This window comes from Glycine max, chromosome 20 (genome assembly GCF_000004515.6).
Source record: "Glycine max cultivar Williams 82 chromosome 20, Glycine_max_v4.0, whole genome shotgun sequence".
NCBI lineage: Eukaryota > Viridiplantae > Streptophyta > Magnoliopsida > Fabales > Fabaceae > Glycine > Glycine max.
Genome location: NC_038256.2, coordinates 46,637,408 through 46,655,932, shown reverse-complemented (window position 1 = coordinate 46,655,932; position 18,525 = coordinate 46,637,408). Strand labels below are relative to the sequence as shown.

The window sequence follows — 18,525 nt, the reverse complement described above, 5'->3', positions numbered from 1 at the left end:
CGGTTAATATTTTGCTATTTATGGTTTTCATTTGAATAGTATTCATTATTTTTATTTTAAGTAAAAGTTACAAATAGGTGTGATTAATGATACTTCAAAATGAGGGCGAGCCCTGGTACAGCGGTAAAGTTGTGCCTTGGTGACTTGTTGGTCATGGGTTCGAATCCGGAAACAGCCTCCTTGCATATGCAAGGGTAAGGCTGCGTACAACATCCCTCCCCCATACCTTCGCATAGCGAAGAGCCTCTGAGAAATGGGGTACGAAGTTTTTTTTTTAATGATACTTCAAAATGTCTTGCCACATTTTATTTGAGCGTGAGGCAATGAATTGTATGTAGGAGTCGTATAACTAAGGAAAGACCATGAAAAGTTTATAAGGTATGTGCTTAATTTTTTGAGTCTTTTGCAGTATCACTAAATTAAGTGAAAGTTTTGAAAGGTTTGTCAATTTACTTGATAGGAAAATGTTGTTTATGGTTTAGCTAAGTTGAAAGAGAAACATGAAATCTATATACATTTTGAAAAAGCTTAACTGTAATGTAATGATAATTCAAAAATTGAATTTGATCAGTATTGAGATTGTTCAGACTTCAGATGAAATGAATTTGATAGAAAGTGGTAACGCTATATAAAAAATTGATAAATATATTTTCTACTATGAATTCAAAAGGGGTTTAAATACGACTTTATTTTATTGTATTTTACTTATATGATATAAAACTATATTTTTATATAATCACCAAAAACTGTATTAGCTTAATATTTTTAAAACAAAATAAGTCATATATATATATATATATATCATAAAAATAATTCAATTAAGAAATTATAAAAAAACAAAAAAAAAACTTAATTGAAGGCTTTCCAGCTTAAATAATAGTATTATTTAATTAAATAATTCAACTATCGTCTCTCTAGACTAGGTCCAGGGATTTTTTTTTCTTGAAAGGATTCAGGGATACTTATGTTAGAACATATTACCCATCATGATTCAAATATTATATATCCAAAACTTAGTTGAACGTGTCATACTGTCATGCGCTTAATTACCAAGATATTCGAAAGCAGGGACAGCATTAAAAGCCTCCGATAGATTAAAAATATTAGAATTTAGCAGAAAAAAGATTAGGTAAATTTTGAATTTTAAATTAAGAAAATCCGTTAAATATTAGAAGGTATTAATATCCAAAAGGTTGTTAAAAAGCAAGATAATCTGTTAAATATTTGAAATTTGATTCATAAAACATCAAGAAGGCACTAACGTTAACGTGTGCAAAAGCTTCCAATCACATTTTGATTTTTAATAAAAAAAAATAAATGATGCATATTACTTAGTTTGATTAAAATTAATTATTCAAATGATTTCTGAACATGATCCTATAAATTCAGGTGGTTACAATCTAACAATTGTTGAAGCTGAATGACAATTGTATTTCATCTATATCTTTATATATATACCAACCCAACTCCTCAATATATCCTTAATTGACAACCAAAGATTTATTATTCCTCCACTGCAAAGAAATAATTTTATAACTTTTTTTCATAAAGTAAAAAATTCTCCGTCAACGTGCTTAAAATACTCCATTATCTACTAACCCAAGCAAAACAAGATAGTTTGGATCAAATGGGACACAATGTGCCTTCTAAAAGAAATTGGGGGTCTGAGAATCAAAGATATCATCACTTTCAACCTAACACTGCTTGGTAAATGAAAGTGAAACCTATTTCAGCACTAGGAGGAATTGTGGGTCACGATACTTGAATTTAAGTACGGTGGTTAGAAGAGTTTGAATGAAGCAAATCCATATGGTGGAGAGGGACTTAAAGTTGGTGTCTCAACATCTGCAACATGGTGATGCACTGCAGAATACAACTTTATGGAGGGTTGACTGTGATGACAAATTTAAGTTTTGAGAGGACAATTGAATAGGCAGAGAGGGTACACTATTAGCTAAATACCCTAGGCTGTATATTATCTCTTGTCAGCAAAACCAAATTATCCAGCAAATGAGAGCTTACAAAGACACGGGGTGGGAGTGGAATTTCAAGTGGTGGAGAACATTGTTTGATAGTGAGATAGATAAGGTTGTTTCATTCCTAAAAGATGTTGAATGTAAGAGAATTCAGCCTAAGACTATAGATTAGTGGGTGTGGACAGCAGATCCAAGTGGTCAATACTCGACTAAAAGTGCTTATAATGTGCTGAGAGGAGAGACATTAGAGGAGATCCGGGATAGAGCTTTTGAGGAACTGTGGAAATTCAAGGTTCCAACTAAAATCTCAGCATTTGCATGGAGGCTACTCAAAGATAGATTGCCGACAAAAGCAAACCTGAGAAGGCGACAAATTGAGTTAGATGATAGCACCTGTCCTTTCTGTAGAAACATGGAGGAAAGCGTAGATCACTTGTTTTTCCACTACAGCAAAATTCTTCCCGTATAGTGGGAATTGTTGTCTTGGGTGAATATTGTAGGTGTTTTCCCGCATAACCCAAAACAACATTTCCTCCAACATATATTTGGAGTGACCGATGGAATAAGGGCTAACAGGTGGAAGTGGTGGTAACTAACCTTGACATGAACCATTTGGAAGCAAAGAAATAACATTATATTTTCCAATGATACCTTTAATGCCAACAAAATGTTGGACGATACAATTTTCTTACTCTGGACATGGTTCAGAAATTTGGAAAATGATTTTGTCACTCATTACAATCACTGGTCTAGCAATCTTAGCACATGGTTTATTAAGTAGCTGAGGATAGGAAATTAGACTAACATTCCACATTAGTCTCATCTATGTATCCAGAAATTGGTTCCTATCCAGACTACATTAAGTCTGACTTGGAATCAATTAATATACATATTAATCTTTGCTGATCAAAAAAAAAAACTACTAACCCAAGCATTGTTATTCTCTCTCTCTCTCTCTGGATTAAGATGTTCCCAGAAGACAAATAAGATAACATTGTGCTTTTTATTAATTTTGAATTATCAAAATATTAAATTATCACCTTTATTAAATAATTTTTATTAAGTACCACCATTTGACACCAAAGATTAAAAAGACACGGTAGAGAATTACATGATTTCTAATACCACCGTTTGAACCTATTGGTGTGGAGTAAAAGAAGTAAATTATTGTACCTCTCAATAAAGACATTACAAGGTGGGCGACGAGCCCGTATGTGATCTGAACTAATAGTTCAGCATCATCATATGTACAGCAGGCAGCAGCTACATAAGAGAGAGATCTGCGGGAAAAAAAGATACAAGTCAAGTAGGGATGAGAGCTAACATCTGGGTTTTGATTCTTCCCATGCACATTTGAATTTCTCTGTAAATAGGAAGGTTTTGAGGACAGCATGGATGCAGACTAGTAACGGCGGAATCTAATATCTGAGCCACATCAGCTGGAGGGTATTGCCGTTCAGTACAAGTCTGCAAGTTAAAAGAATATTAATTTTTGGTTAGCAAGAATTTGTTCAATAATCTTTAGACAAAAAAAAAGGAGAGGATATTTCTGGCAACATGCTTTAGTGAAAAACACACTCGGGCAAATCAATAAGTATATACAGAACTCAATATATAAGGAGAAAAAACCAAGTAATTCTAATTTTATTCACTTAGTCACAGAGAATTTAGGCTACAGGACAGTGGAATAGATTTACTATTATGTTGTTTCCAACAAATGGAGGCTGCGTTCTCAAGATGGTGGAGGGGGAACTAAAACGTGATTATAAACATCTATTAGTTGAGAGGCAAGATGCACACAAAAAAACCTAGATGTGCAATTCAGAATTTGTTGCTAGAACTTAAAGAGCATAACAAGGAACTCATTATGTTTACAAACACCCAGGGGGAAATTACCTGAATCATGATTAATGTGGCAACACATGAAGCGATAAGATCTGACGGAAGTTCAGTATCAAATTTGTCAGAATAATTATGTGGTTTTGGAACTGATGGATCATTGAGTATAGGTTCTGATACACCGCTAGTTGAATGACTAAGATGATAAAAACTGCCATTCACATTCACTTGCTCTTGAGACCTGATCACAGGTAACCTAGACTTGGAGGCTAACTGCTGATGATTTATAGAATCCAATGCTTGCCCAATCTTTATGAAGGCATCTTCACCTTCCTTTGTCAAAGACAATGCCTGAATTATAGGAGCAACCATTACATCTGACTTTTGAGTTTTGTCCACTATTGGCATTTTAATATTTGTGGCTAAACCAACAATAAATCATTTTAAGATAATACAATGCTGGATCAAGAACAGTGGGGAGAAAACAAGTACAAAAGCAGAGGAGGGGCGGGGAGGTCAGAAAATCCATAGATCATCCATACCTCAAATGCAGCATCTACCATTGCATGTGCCCTTAGCCTGGATCCTTTAATAACTTGAACAACAGTTGACCCTAACTCTTGTGTTAGAGAACTATCCAACATACCAGGAAGATCATCGTGAACATTGAAACTTGCTTGTGGCTTCATCCAGGGTGGCAGAGAGTTTCCTCTGTAAGTATTGCGTTGCCTCAGTTGTAGCATAGCATCAGAAACCTGAAAATAACAACCAATCATATTTTGCTCAAGATTAACACAGAATGTTGTAATGAAATAAATAATCCATTGGAAGCCACATGCCTGTCCACTGGCTTCCTTTAGCTCTACCAGTACCGTGGCATAATGCTTCTTGAAAACCTCGGAATCTTTTAAGCATTCTATGCCATTTTGGTTTTCCAATATGTCGCTATTTGCACTTCGAAGCTCCATCAACAATGTCTCCTGTACGAGCAGCCCAAAAAGTAGGTGCAAGACCACCCACAGCAATGTAAATAATGCAATTAATATTTAGAAAATAAGTAAATCACAAGCATACATGAAAGCAGAAGTTAAACAGATTCCAAAAGAACTGCACAAAAGTATTCATTTTTGCGCATGAAAAATTATAAACCTTTTTATCTAGAGCACGCTTTAATTCAGAAACTGCATGTATGTCAGCTTCCTTAGCTTGATGGTGTGTTACTTTACATGGTTGAGCACAACCAGCTTGTGCACAGAGGTTATCAACGGTAGCAACCTTTGCCTGGGCAACGACATAGTTAACACCAGTGTAAGAAGATTTTAACAATTATGAGATAAAAACTTTTAGAACACATAATATTTCAATGTTTCTAGCATCACAGTTTCATCAGTGGTAGTGGAAATCTGGATTACTAATCCAAGCAAAAGGGATGTAAAATTCAACAAACCAATCCGACACCTTTAACATGAATTCCTTCAGCTAATTTTCCAAGGTTGAGAAAAGTATTGGGCAGTTAATTTCATCCAGCTATGAGCTAACCACAGCAGTGCAAAACAATGGTAATATATGTGAATGGTTGTCCACTAGTCAAAAGACAACAAGAAAGCCTATGTCAATCATTAAAAGTACCAATTATGAAGCTCTACTATTAACTCTTCAAGCTTATTTTATGTCAGGAAAAAAGGATAAGCATATTTAACTTCCAATGAAAAAAATTAAGAGTTTAATTTTGATCTAGTGTTGATTTAAATATTTTTTCCATTTTACACTATAATCAAGTCATGTGTTAACACATCATTTAAATTTTCAAGTAGGCAAGTAGCTATTACTATAGTCAAACTTCTTTAATGAAGTGACAATACATGACAGATAGTAGAATCAAATTAAATCTAAACTTACAATGTCATGTAGAGATGGAATGTATAAAATAAAAATGTAAGCACCAAATTAAGACATAATATTAGTATATTGATACTTGTTAGCAATCTAACTTTTCCATGCACTACTAAGTCACTTGAGGAGGTGTGTACCTTCACGGGAAAGGAATGCATTTCGCAGCCCCCAAAATTTGAATTTCCATTAATTTGTGGTTCTTTATTCATGAAAGAGGCTTTTTGGGAACCAATATGCCTCCTCAGAGCTTCTGGCATATTATCTGATGGATTCAAAGGCATGCAATCAATGTCCTGAACCAAAAATTCCGCTCATTAAAAACAAGAAAATGTGAAAATCATTTTTAGACTTAAAAAATATCAAGCTAATTTATTCAATTGGAAAAAAAAAATATTAAGCCTTTGACTGTTTATTTACATCATGTGGTACACAAAGATCATTTATATATTTTTACAAATACCAAACCAATTTCCTTCACTTGGAGTACTACAATGTGACCTGTAGGCTGTATGTCATAGATTCAAGTCTAGAAATCATGCTCTTGCAAATGCAAGGCTGCCTTCTATAGGCACACAGTAGGTCCAACCGTACCCTAGACACTCTGCATAGAAGGAGCTGTATAGCACAAGGTAGCTCTTTTTATTGTTTATTATAACATTTCAGTGTGTGGCATGCATGCTTGGTTCAATTTATTTTAAGGAAATAATCACTTTTTTTTGGGATTTTCCAGAGAAATCTTTTAGCAAAAAGAAAAAGCAATTTTATTCCAAAGTTAAACTGAAACAAATGTGACATACTGATTGAAACTACCTATTGAAGAATGGCTATAACTTTTAAAATCAGCAGAATAATAAGTAATCATATTACCATTACAAATTCAACACCTAATTCAGGACGGTCAAACTGAATCCTGCACTTGTCATAGTCAACGGTAAGCACACTACCATCATGAATCTCTCTTGTTTTTGGATGAAGAGCAATTACACGTTGTCCAACATATAATGGTTTGGCTAAATCAGTTGGAAGTCCATCCCTAATACCAGTCCGCAGTTCAGTGTAATGTTTCCTCACTGATTCCCGATACTGTTCAAGTTTATGCCTTTCTTCACATAGAAAGTGTTCAGAAAACCTGCGGGGTTTGCCAAGGGAACTGCAAAAACAAGTACAACATGACAATTTCAAATACATCCTTTATGATTACATAATTTACTGTTCTCAAGATTTAGCAGAACATCATAATAACCACAACTGAATTTCATACCTTTTTATGACACTCCACTCGACACGAGTTAACCTTGGGATATTCCCTAGTCCAACATGATTTAAGTACTCCATGAATTCCCTTTTGGCAAACCATGGATAATCAATTGCACTGTAAAACCATTCAAAAATAAACCATCTGCGAACCATATTAGATGCCAAGCAACTAGAAACCTTTGCCTGCAAGTTATAGAGGAAGTTATTATTTTTAGAACAAAAAGCTTTTTTCTATAAGTTGTAAACAAAAAGCTTGAAGCCCCTCAAAGCTTCAAAAACACATAATCAATTTAAATTAAGAAAAAGCTTGTACCTTAAGGGTAGAGTACTTATTAGGTTGACTTTTCAATATGTAATCAGAAGACTTTTCCTTAGGCAAGGAAGTTCTCTGTAAAATCATCTTTCGTCTACTTCGTTTAGTTGGTAAACTAACTTCATTCAAAAGTGGAACTTCTGCAGTTGATACTGTCAAATCTTTCTGATCACTGCAAAAGGAACTCTCTGATGATTTAACTGTCTTCAATTGCTTTGGTAGGGTAAAAGCCTGGTCAGTGTGTTTTCCTTTAACCACTGGTTTGTTATCGTCATCTAAGGCCTACAGGGCATGCACAACTATGATGAGTACAATAATTGGACACATTATTATGTAATGTAAAAAAAAAAAAAAAAAGGACTGGTGTGTAGCTTCACATGAAAGCAATTTCATGTGTATTTCTATTGTACATCAAAGAATTTTTTACAATACCAATTTGTGCCTATTTATCAATATAACCATGGTAAGCATGACTAATGATACCAAACTTAATGTGCCTATCCATCAATGAATTTTGCGCCTATCCGTCAATGAATTATGGGAACAACCAGTTCATATGACATACACTAAATTGAGCAATGATGGGTATAAGAGAAATGAACACCAAACTCAGTGTGGTTTAACCTACAGCAAACCATAGGCATATATCTACAGGCCAAACAGAGAAAACTCTGGTCAATGATAGCCATTTGGAAAGACATATGGAGGGGAGATGATATAACCCTTAAAGACAAATACCCTGTTTTATATCAGGTGAGCCAGCAGCAGGACCTTACTATCAGTTTAATGGGTCAGCATGCTGAAAATGGGTGGGATTGGAAGTTCCAATGGAGGAGAAATTTCTTCGACCACGAAATTGAAATGGTGGCAGCTTTCATGGATGAGATCGATGGGGTGCAACTTCACCTTTCTAGAATGGATCATCTCACTTGGAGGGCCGACTCTAGTGGATCCTATTCTACAAAGTCAGCTTATAACTCTCTCATGGAAGATGGCAGCTCAGAATATGAAGATAATGCTTCCAGGCTTATGTGGAAATTGAAAATTCCTCCAAGAGCAGCTGCATTCTCTTGGAAAATTTTTAAAGATAGATTGCCTACTAAGGCTAACCTAAGAAGGAGGCAGGTGTGCCTTCCATCGTATTCTTGTCCTTTATGTGATGGAGAGGAGGAATCTGCTGGCCATATCATGTTTGCTTGCTCAAGAACTAGGAGTCTTTGGTGGGAGGCTTTGAGATGGGCTGACAGAGTGGGTCCTTTCCCCACTGATCCCAAAGACCACTTCATTCAATTTTCAAGCTGGAGTAGCAATAGATGTATAGATAATAGACGGGCAGTGCTTTGGATAGCTCTATCCATGACTATTTGGAAGCATAGAAATTCAATGGTTTTTAATAACCAGATTTTCGACTCCGGAAAAGTCATGGACGAAGCTTTATTCCACACTTGGGCATGGTTAAAATATATGGACAAAGACTTCCATATTCATTTTAATCAATGGTCCACTAGTTTGAGGGAGGAGTTGTCTTAAGGGATGATTTCCTTTTGGCTTATCTATTGTTATCCTGTATTTTCAGTTGGGTTAGGCAATTTTGCCTTGTACTTTTTCTCCTATCTGCAGTACATCTAGTACTGCATTATTCATAATATATAATACTATTTTTGCTGTGCAAAAAAAAAAAAAATTTAACAATTAAACCTCAATCCGAATGCACCCAAACACACCCTGTGACTGACATTTTCAACATTTTATGAACTAGATACTGATTTTAATATGCAGGTGGTGGATGGGCCCCTGGTAATATCAGCAGTTTCCCTCAGCTTCCACTGGATAATCTCCTTGAAAAATTCTAGCCAAGTCACATCGCAAGCATGCCAAGTTGGATCGCGCTTCCAGCCATGCCCAAAATTAAATACAATGCCACTTTGTAACGAGAGTGCAGGGTGTTTTACCCTGCGTTACCTTTCGTTTATGTAATACTGTAGTTCTGGTACTGCCATCTATCTATTGGTACCAAAATTAATTGAAGAATAATACCGAGAATTTACACCAGTTCAGGGTGTTTTGATCCAGTTAACAAAACCATATTTTGATGCAAAGTTAATACAGACTAGAAGTACATCAAACTACAGTTTAAAACATTTACAAACCATAGAATGCATAATTCCTGAAACTATTTTTTTAAACTGACAAGGTTATCTATACTATTCACGCTACTCTTCTATCACTTGAACAGAGTCCAATATATTCTAAAGGGAAGAATAAATAAAATGCCGATAACAATAAAACTTGCTTCAGTTCTGCAGAGATTTACACATATTCCAGGGAAAATAAAAATCTACAGAAGACTTGCATACCTCATCTTTCAAGGGACCACTTGGATAAGAATCAAGCTTTGCATTTGCAACCTACAGCCAGACAAACCTCCCCTTCACTAATTGAGTTGCAAATATCATTGAATTGACAAATTCAAAATAGGACAACAGAGATGAACAGAACAGAATTTATTGGATCGGAATAAAAATTGAGAAAGTACTGGGAAAAGAATACATTGTTCAGTTCTGCTGAACTATTACGAGTTCGGTTCAGTTCTATAGCAATTCAATTCAGTTCATGTATTTTGCCCATCCCCCTAAATATAATAAGCTCCAAAATCAAATGACTTTTCTAATTAGTATCTGATACTTATAAGGCAACACTTCTATTACCAAAACATTCAAAAGAATAGAATGAAAACGACAAATTTAACACAACCCTACACTCTTGAATGCCCTGATTGCAGTTAAAAACTCACGACTCACAATTATCTAGAATTGTCCTCTTCGCTATGAAGCACACACATAAAAAAAGGAAACCATTTCTAACAAGGTTAACTTGTGACAATATGACACACTTCAAGAAAACATCTATACACTAAATTTTGCTATCTTTCCATGATGTTGTGTCCATATGAATTTCCATGCTTCATAGCTTCTTAGTTCTTAGTAATCAAGCTAAAGACGGGCAATGGGATCTACTAATTAAAAGATGGTAATCTAACATCTCATTCTCAGCAATGCAATAGCACCACTCATGGTATTAGCTAGTGATTCACTTGGGTTTGGGAGTCATTTTCCAATGCAGTAGCACCACCAACTGATTCAGAGTCATTTTCCAATCAGACTCTAAAGTGTCACAAGCTACAATCAGTCATGTATGAGACACATGATTGGTCATGTAAGAGACATTGTCCACTCAGCTAATATCTCTCATCACAGCATGACAGTTTAAAAAGGTTTGCATATTAATAAGATGGATTCTTTCTCTCTCTTGTAAGGAATGTGGAAGATGAGTAGTTACAAATTAATAAGATAAACTTCATAACCACTATTCTCTTTCCACACATTAATTAATCAGGTAGAAAGAGTTTTTGTGATGAGTCTCAATAATAAGGGTAATTTTGAAAAATACAAATTATTAACAAATTTAATGTCACTAACTAAATTAACCAACTTTCTTCATTCCTATGAATTAGTTAAATGGGTCTTATATATAGGGACGGAAGTAGTATTATTCAAAGCCTTTTTTTCTCTTTATTCTCTCCATGTACTTCTAGAAAACCAAAAGTTCAACAAGATTATGTAAATAGAATTGGCTTTATGTAGAAAAGTATAAGATGAGATATGGAATAATTGAAAAACTATTTGATTGAGGATAAAATGGCATTTATTTCCAAAACTTTCAAAATAATTTTAAACAATCACTTTCAGGAATGATTTTTGACAAAATTCTAGAGCACTAGAATTTTTTTGCTAGAATGGTCTAGCATGCTTGTTGTCACCTAGAAGGGGGAGTGATCCCTACCACTATTCCATTATTCCATCCAACAACCACCAAAAATTCAGTCAAACTTCTGGCTAAAATTCTTTCTTGAGTAAAAAATTGTTTTGGAGAAAAAAATTAAGCAAAACCAAAACAGACTCGATGCAAAATCTGTTCAATAAAGCATACAAGAATGTATTTACCTTTGAACCCATAGACTTCCGCTTTTTTTTCCATGTTGTATCTGCAAATGGAAGTTTCCCTTTTGATTCAGAGAGAACATTAGTATCCTTTGTCGATTCCTTTCCAATCTTAGACTTTTTGGAGGTTGAAACCTCAATTTCAGGGACCGCACTGTGTTTAAGTTGATGTCTCTTATGGTTTGTTGATGTTGCTTCAAGTAAAGCAGACTTATTATTCTTATCAGCAACCATTCTTTCGCCCTTAAACTGGATAGATGATTCTAGATGGGAAAGGGGAAAACATTGAGAAATTAATTAGAAGAGATTTCTCTGATAAAGAGAAGAAAATTTTGCAAAATCTCAATAATGACAACAGCAGTACAGTAACAAACATGAATGACAGCAGCAGTAAAAAGTAGATTCCATCTGAGCATTTGAGTTGAAAAAGTGGAAGATGCAGCTCAAATAATATGAAATAAAAAGTTAAAACTTAAAATTGCAATTAATAATGTTCAACGAAGATTGGCCAAAATGAGGCAAATCAATCTCAATTATGTAGTAGTGTTGAATGTGAAAACAGTAAAAATTGGAATTTTTTTCCAGTTTGGCTATTGCTCTGTGTATGTGCACCACACATGCACAAGCCAAAGTCTCTTACAATTACACTACTATATGTAGTAGTGTTGGATGTAAAAGCACTAAAAATGGAATTTTTTTACAGCTTGCCTATTGTCAGGGTGAGTGCACGCACACATGCAATGCAAAAGTCTCTTACAATTATACTATTAAATTTATTGAATTATTCTTACCAGATTCCATTGTAGATATTGGCATCATTAGAGACAGATCAGCCAAAGTTTGCAACGCATTCAAGGCAGGGGTTTCATCTGTTGGATAAAGTGATTAAATTTTCAGAGATGAAGAAAAGGAACTAAAAGTTGCACAAACAATTTTCACATATATATATGTAGTAACAATTACCTCCAAAGAAGAGTTTCTTGTTTCTTTTCCTCTGACTTTTTGGAGAGAATTTTTCAAGTTTTTCATTAGTAACATCAATATCAACCTTTTCCTTCAGTGAACTAAAACTAAGTCCTTCTTCAGTGCCGCTACATGCTTCCCCACCATCATCAAGTTGATGATTTCCCACATTTTCCACTCTCTCTCTCTTTCTATAAAAAATTTTCCTCTTCTGAAAAACTTTAACAGTGCTTATGCCTTCTGTATCCATCAATGAACTATTATCTCTTGCATATTCTCCATTTTCAGCTCCCCTGCTTTCTATACTACTTTCTAAAACCTCTTCATCCACAGAAACATCATGAAACTTGGCACAAGCTGTCTCTGACATTTGGTGCTAGTTGACAAATTGTAAAATAATTACACTTTTTAAAATGCAATGTATCAAAACACAAGCATATCATTCACAATGACTTCCATTAGATTCTATTTAAACATTGTTGCATATTCACACATTCAGAACACATATCTTGAAGTAATAATATAGCCAAAAAGTACAGGATAACGGCAGAAAAATCCAGTGAAGAGTTTATACCTTTCTTTCCAAGCTCTGGATGGGAGAGGATTTTTGCTCTACTCTTCTAGATGGTGTTTGAGAAACTTGTGGAGAGCCTCCTCTGTGTGCAGCCTCAGTTAATGCCAAAGCTACAACATGAGCAACTTCATCATCATTAGCATCAATAGTCGACTTCAGGCTTCTTCTATAAGGTGAAACATAATTTTCTGTATCGTCTTTCTTATAAACCGGGACGCGAGGAGTCCTTTTACCAACAGCATAAGGCTTGAGCTGCATACCTGGTAAATTAAATAATCATTAATATTGGAATTAACTATTATGAAAAATATATTGCAATGAATATGAGCAAGACTAACAATTCAGAATAATCAACCATGTTACTCATAGTTCAATATTTGGGTTTAATGATGGAGAAATAGGATAATATTCTACCTGCACATTTTATACTAATTGAAATGCACTGGAAAGGAGGGGCAGTTCAAGAAGGGTCTAATTTTATCACTACTAATATTTAATTTCAAAATTTCAACCACAAGGAATTTCACAGATAGGAAAGCAAATCCTAACAAAGGCAGATGATATATGGAGATTGGAGATCATTCTCAAATACCAGAGTACATTGAGAAAGTAATGCAGTGTATACCAAATTATATTGATGATAAGACTTGATATTAGCTCAATCAAAATCTTACGAAGGAGATGATTCGATTTATTCTAATTGGGGGAGACTTGAAGATAGCAGCCACATGAATTACAATATTGCGTAATAAATATTAGAGTAAATTATATTACTGCCCCTTAAGGTTTCGTGAGATTGCATAAATCCCTATTTTTTCTACCCCTACACTAACATTCCTTTTACATTACATTAACCCTCTTAACTGTTAGAACTTAGAAAAACATTACACCATGACCCCTTATAAGGGAGGTTGAAAAAGTAGGGAAAGTTTGTGCAATCTCACAAAACCTCGGGAGAGTCAGCATAATTTACTCAAAATATTAATCAACTTCTTTCTCTACTCCCATTTATATATAGTTAGTGTTAAAAAATAACTATCACAATTCATAGTGAAAGCTCGTGCATGATTTTATATCTAACATACTCCTCACGTGAAAGCCCTATAGGTTTGAAGTGTGAACAAATCCAGACCTCATTTTACCATGTGCTAAAATTCAATAACTTAGATGAATGATGGCAGTAAGAATTGAACACTTGACCATTTGGTTGTAAAAGGCTATGATACCATGTCATAGATCAACTCTCCTAAATCTATTGGGTGAAAAAACTCATGAATGAATTTTATATCTAACAGTTGGACTTCCATCAGAACAAAAATAAAGTGCAGACACCTAAAATAAATCTTTCATAAGAATCTTTATCGGAGTTCTTGTGTAATATGGGTGAACTTTGCCAGTTTTCATTTGTTACATAACTGCTAGTCTACTTTCCAGTTGCAAGGATTTAAGCCACAACAACTTTTGTCATGCAGGGGTCTTAGAATGTGGGTTTGAACCTAACTCAACCCTAGAAGCTAGCTCATAGGGTGAGGATTGTCCCCCACTTATATATTCTATCTTGGGCTTATCTCTAGCCAATGTGGGACTTTGGGTTTTCCCAATAGGGAATAAAAGCAATTTGTAGAAAGGCAAGCCAAAACATGACTCTCTGGATGAGGAAAAAACAGAGGGAGTGGTATGACAATAGGTATTTTACCATCAAAGCGTCTCTTCTTCAATATAGAGAGGCAATCATCTCTAGAAGCAATTGAATGAGACTGATCTTTAGAGACACTAAGCTGAACTTCTTCATGCTTTCGTTTTACAGGTTTTTGAGATCCTGGTGCATCATTGCTCTCCCTTTCACTATCACTCCCTTCCTGTCAAATTCAAGTCCAGAAAATGACAACTCATAAGTACATAGTCAAAGCCAATATATAACATCATCAGGGGGCAAAAAAACATGGTGAAACCAGACTGAAAGAACACATCTTTCACAAATATTAATCTGTCTCAATAAATATAAAGAGAAATGCAAATCCAAAAGTAGAAATGAATTACATTATTGTAAAGTATGTCATGATAGTAGCAGAGGAAGAAGTGATGGAAATATTATATTATAATATAACAAGGGATACCGTGGCAAATAATCAGAACAGGTTTTTAATTTAGTTTCCAATAGAACAGTTTTACCCTTCTTTGGGGGGGGGGGGGGGGATTCCAAGAGAGATTATTACACCACAAGCTGTTTGCAAATTTTGTCCAGGAAAATAAAAAATCTACCAACAGGAATTAGCTTTGACCTTACCATCACATTGTAGTGATCTGTCATCATCGCTATGAGGCCAACAACAGAAGCTGTCCCCTCTGGCAGAGAGAGGTATGCCTGTAAATTACAACTTATAGTTTCAATGACACTTAAAACAAATGATCTACACAGCATTAATAAGTCAATTCATGATAGCTAGAAGTAAGAAATTATAAGCAAGGACCTAAATGTGCTAACTAGCCTTATGGAGAAATTATTGGATTTATGGGGGCATAACCATTTGAAATGACATGGCTTGATATCCAATAACATCCCATTTAAAAATAATAATAAGAATTGGAAAGGTAGAGGGAGATGGGGAAAAAGAAGAGGAAGAACAAATGTCTTAGGTTACATTGGTAGAAATTGAACATCTATCTATTTATCAGTCCATAATAAATGTCATCTAAATTTTTAGTCAACTCAGTTATGCTAAAAAAGCACGCACACAAACAACACATATTTTTGTAAACAAAAGGTAGAATGTATATATAAGAAACATGACATATGACTACAGATTAGACTACAGTAGTATTGATTTACCCGATTCATATTGTAAAGAGCTTCTACCATTTCAGTAGATCTATTACGTATAAAAGCAGCCACCTGGAAATTCAAATTTATAAGAATGGAGAACAATAACAAGAATTCTAACTGCAATGCTTATGATAACAATAGGGATACAGGAAAGAAGATAAAGGAAAGAACAAGCCCAATTGTCCTCAAATGCCCAAATGAACAAGAAAGACGGAGAGAAAATAACACCATGACAAAAGCACACCTTCTTCCAATCTTTCCCATACTTCCTATATGCTTCATAAAATCGCTCTAGTTCCTCCTTGCTCCACTGAGATCCCAATTTATCGGTCAACTTTTTCTTCTGTGCAAAGGGCACAAGTTAACCAGGAGTAAAAAATTTGAGGCTAAAACAATAGTTGAAATATTGTTGATGCTCAGTGCACGTACACTGATGGATAAGAACCACTATGTATGATACATGAATACTTGAAATTTGGTTTTATATCCATATCTGATATCAAATATTTATATGATACATTTGAATTTGAATTTTTGGCATATCCCTATTTATTTATTTTTGTGTGTGTGTATGTTTTGTGAATACCCACACCATCCTTGAAAAAATGTTATTCAAAAAATCTAAGATACAAATTCAAGTCCCATGCTCTCTGATTACCTCGCACAAAGCATAATCTGAATCTTGTAGTCTTGTTTTCTTCAAAATTATCACAAAAAGTAGCAAATTATCATATGTATTTTATATAATATATAATATATATTGCTGTGCTCATATCATAACTATCAAAATTATATTCATGTATCATGTTTTACCAAATACTTGCATTGGTACCTGTGCAATGTAGATTACAGCTTTTCAAGTGAAATGTGCAAATATTAACACCAATATTATACTAAGGGTAAAACCCAAGAACCTCCACTTTAACCTCTTTATAAAACTATTATGAAAATATGATACCAAGTCGGATGGAGCATTGTATTAATGTATTTTAATTGATGTGTCCTACTGCTTCCAGTTTAGGGGAAAAAATGCCATCAGATCAAGACATACCCGCAGCTTGTTTTTATTTGAATTAATTCCATCTTTCTCAGGGGAATTGTCATTTGAACTTGACATCCGTTTATTCACACTTCTAGATTTCCTTGTTGGTGCCATTGAGCTCTTATGTCTTTGAACCAAAAAGCAAAGCTGCAATCAACAATGTTAGCCCAGTCAAAACTCAGCTAACGAACTAATCAATAATGCACGATAGAAGCACAACACACAAATTTCTCTTATGGAATATTTAATTAATATGGAAGCTAAGGTCAGTGTAAGTTCTTTTGGCCTTCTATTATTCCACTTTCCATCCACAAGTTATGAAGTCCAATAAATAACATCAACTTTCCTGCCTTTCTCATGAATGAAAACAATTAGAGGCCAGAAGTTCAACTGCTTCATAGCTGGCATTCAGATTTTCAAAAACAAAATGTCAAAACATGTAGATACTTGGATAGTTTCTCATATTGCTACTCTTGTTATTTAAGATAGCAAAGTCCAAATCAATTAAGGAAATTACAGCTATTGAACCCCACCCCCAAGAGAGAGACAAAGAGCATCAATTAAATCCTCAAAATCAGTATCACCAGAAAACTAACAAAATAAAGAGAAAATTCAAAATGCACCTGAAACATTTCCAAACTAACAGGATAAACAGCAAATTGAAATCGTTGCAAGCTAAACACAACTGATTAGCAAGGAAGATCCACATCTTCCAAGAAGAACTTCTCACAATCACATCCAATTCAGCAATTGACTACGTGCTTCACAAATCACAAGATTCAAATCATCCTCCAGATAAAACATAAAACCTTCACCCTCACCACCTCAAAACAATTTAAAAAAAAAAAAAAAAAACGGAACACCAATTCAAATTTACCATAGAAAAAAGTCTCAGAATCAGCCAACAGGCACCAAACAGCTTGTCTTTCGGAAAAAGAAAAACAATGAAAACAAGAACGTTATTAAGAAAAACGACGAAGATTGAAGCAGAAAAGGACAAATTCGTTCTAATTAACAAAAAGAAGAGACAAATTAGTGTTTTCCTCTTCGAATTCAAACCCTAGATTACAGATCCGAAAGTGAAACTGGTTCCGTGGTACTAACCGGTCGAAGAGCTAAGCCGATTTCCGCCGAAGCACGAGAAGAAGAGAAAAAACGGAGTGGCAGGGTTTACACGGAGAGAGGTGAAAATAACCTCATTGCCGCGAAACTTGAATATAAGGAGGGCACTGGCCAATGAGATTTTACGCAATGCCACGAACGCGGTAGAGGAGGGAGAATACGGATTTGTATTATCCTATCATCTAGCGTACACGTCAGCAGCTACCTCCCATCAACGGTCCACGTGCTGCACCTCATTGAGGGTTCAAAATTCTCGTTGTATTCGATTATATTTGAAATTTCGGTTGTCATTTTCGGTAATTTTGAATTGATTTTTTTAATTTATGATTAGTGTAAAAAAACATATCTCATCTTATCATCCATTATTATCTATAATCATGATATTGGAAATATCCTATTTCATTTTATCATCCATCGTTGTGTTGATTAAGGAATTCATAAATAATTTTTGAATTAATAATATTTTTAGTTCTTAAAAAAGTTCCAAATTTTGATTTTTGAGTATAACTTTTAAAAATTAATAGTTTTTGTTCCTATATTTTTAAAATACCCAAATTTTAGTTCTTAAAACTAATATTTTGAACAAAATTTAGGGATTAAAAAAAGTATATGAAATAAAATCAATGTTTTAAAAATTAGGAATGAAAACCAAAATTGGAAAAGAAAGAACACTTTTTTAATTGATTAAAATTATTAAAAATTATAAATAAAAATAATAATT

The 18,525-nt window shown here is 34.4% G+C and overlaps 1 protein-coding gene across 8 annotated transcripts; it reads right to left on the bottom strand.

Moving 5' to 3' along the window:
* Window positions 1-3,021: 3,021 nt before the first annotated feature.
* Window positions 3,022-17,944, bottom strand: LOC100789533 (protein ALWAYS EARLY 2). 8 transcript variants are annotated; one of them, XM_041013473.1, is made up of 21 exons: window positions 17,787-17,859; window positions 17,560-17,606; window positions 17,306-17,443; window positions 16,692-16,829; window positions 15,885-15,980; window positions 15,647-15,709; window positions 15,104-15,181; window positions 14,513-14,675; window positions 12,817-13,076; window positions 12,243-12,618; window positions 12,071-12,148; window positions 11,283-11,542; window positions 9,636-9,686; window positions 7,279-7,560; window positions 6,970-7,148; window positions 6,576-6,858; window positions 5,846-6,001; window positions 4,965-5,096; window positions 4,358-4,795; window positions 3,873-4,166; window positions 3,022-3,443 (listed from the first exon to the last, which is right to left on the bottom strand). In XM_041013473.1, the coding sequence occupies exons 3-21, from the start codon at window positions 17,312-17,314 to the stop codon at window positions 3,279-3,281; spliced, it is 3,501 nt and encodes a 1,166-aa protein (XP_040869407.1). In that variant the 5' UTR covers window positions 17,315-17,443; window positions 17,560-17,606; window positions 17,787-17,859; the 3' UTR covers window positions 3,022-3,278. The 8 variants fall into 8 exon arrangements, with proteins under 8 accessions (XP_040869407.1, XP_040869406.1, XP_040869413.1 ...); XM_041013472.1 differs by having other exon boundaries at window positions 15,885-15,983; window positions 17,787-17,854; XM_041013479.1 differs by lacking the exon at window positions 9,636-9,686 and having other exon boundaries at window positions 4,358-4,570; window positions 4,655-4,795; window positions 15,885-15,983; window positions 17,787-17,852.
* Between the last annotated feature and the right edge of the window lie 581 nt (window positions 17,945-18,525).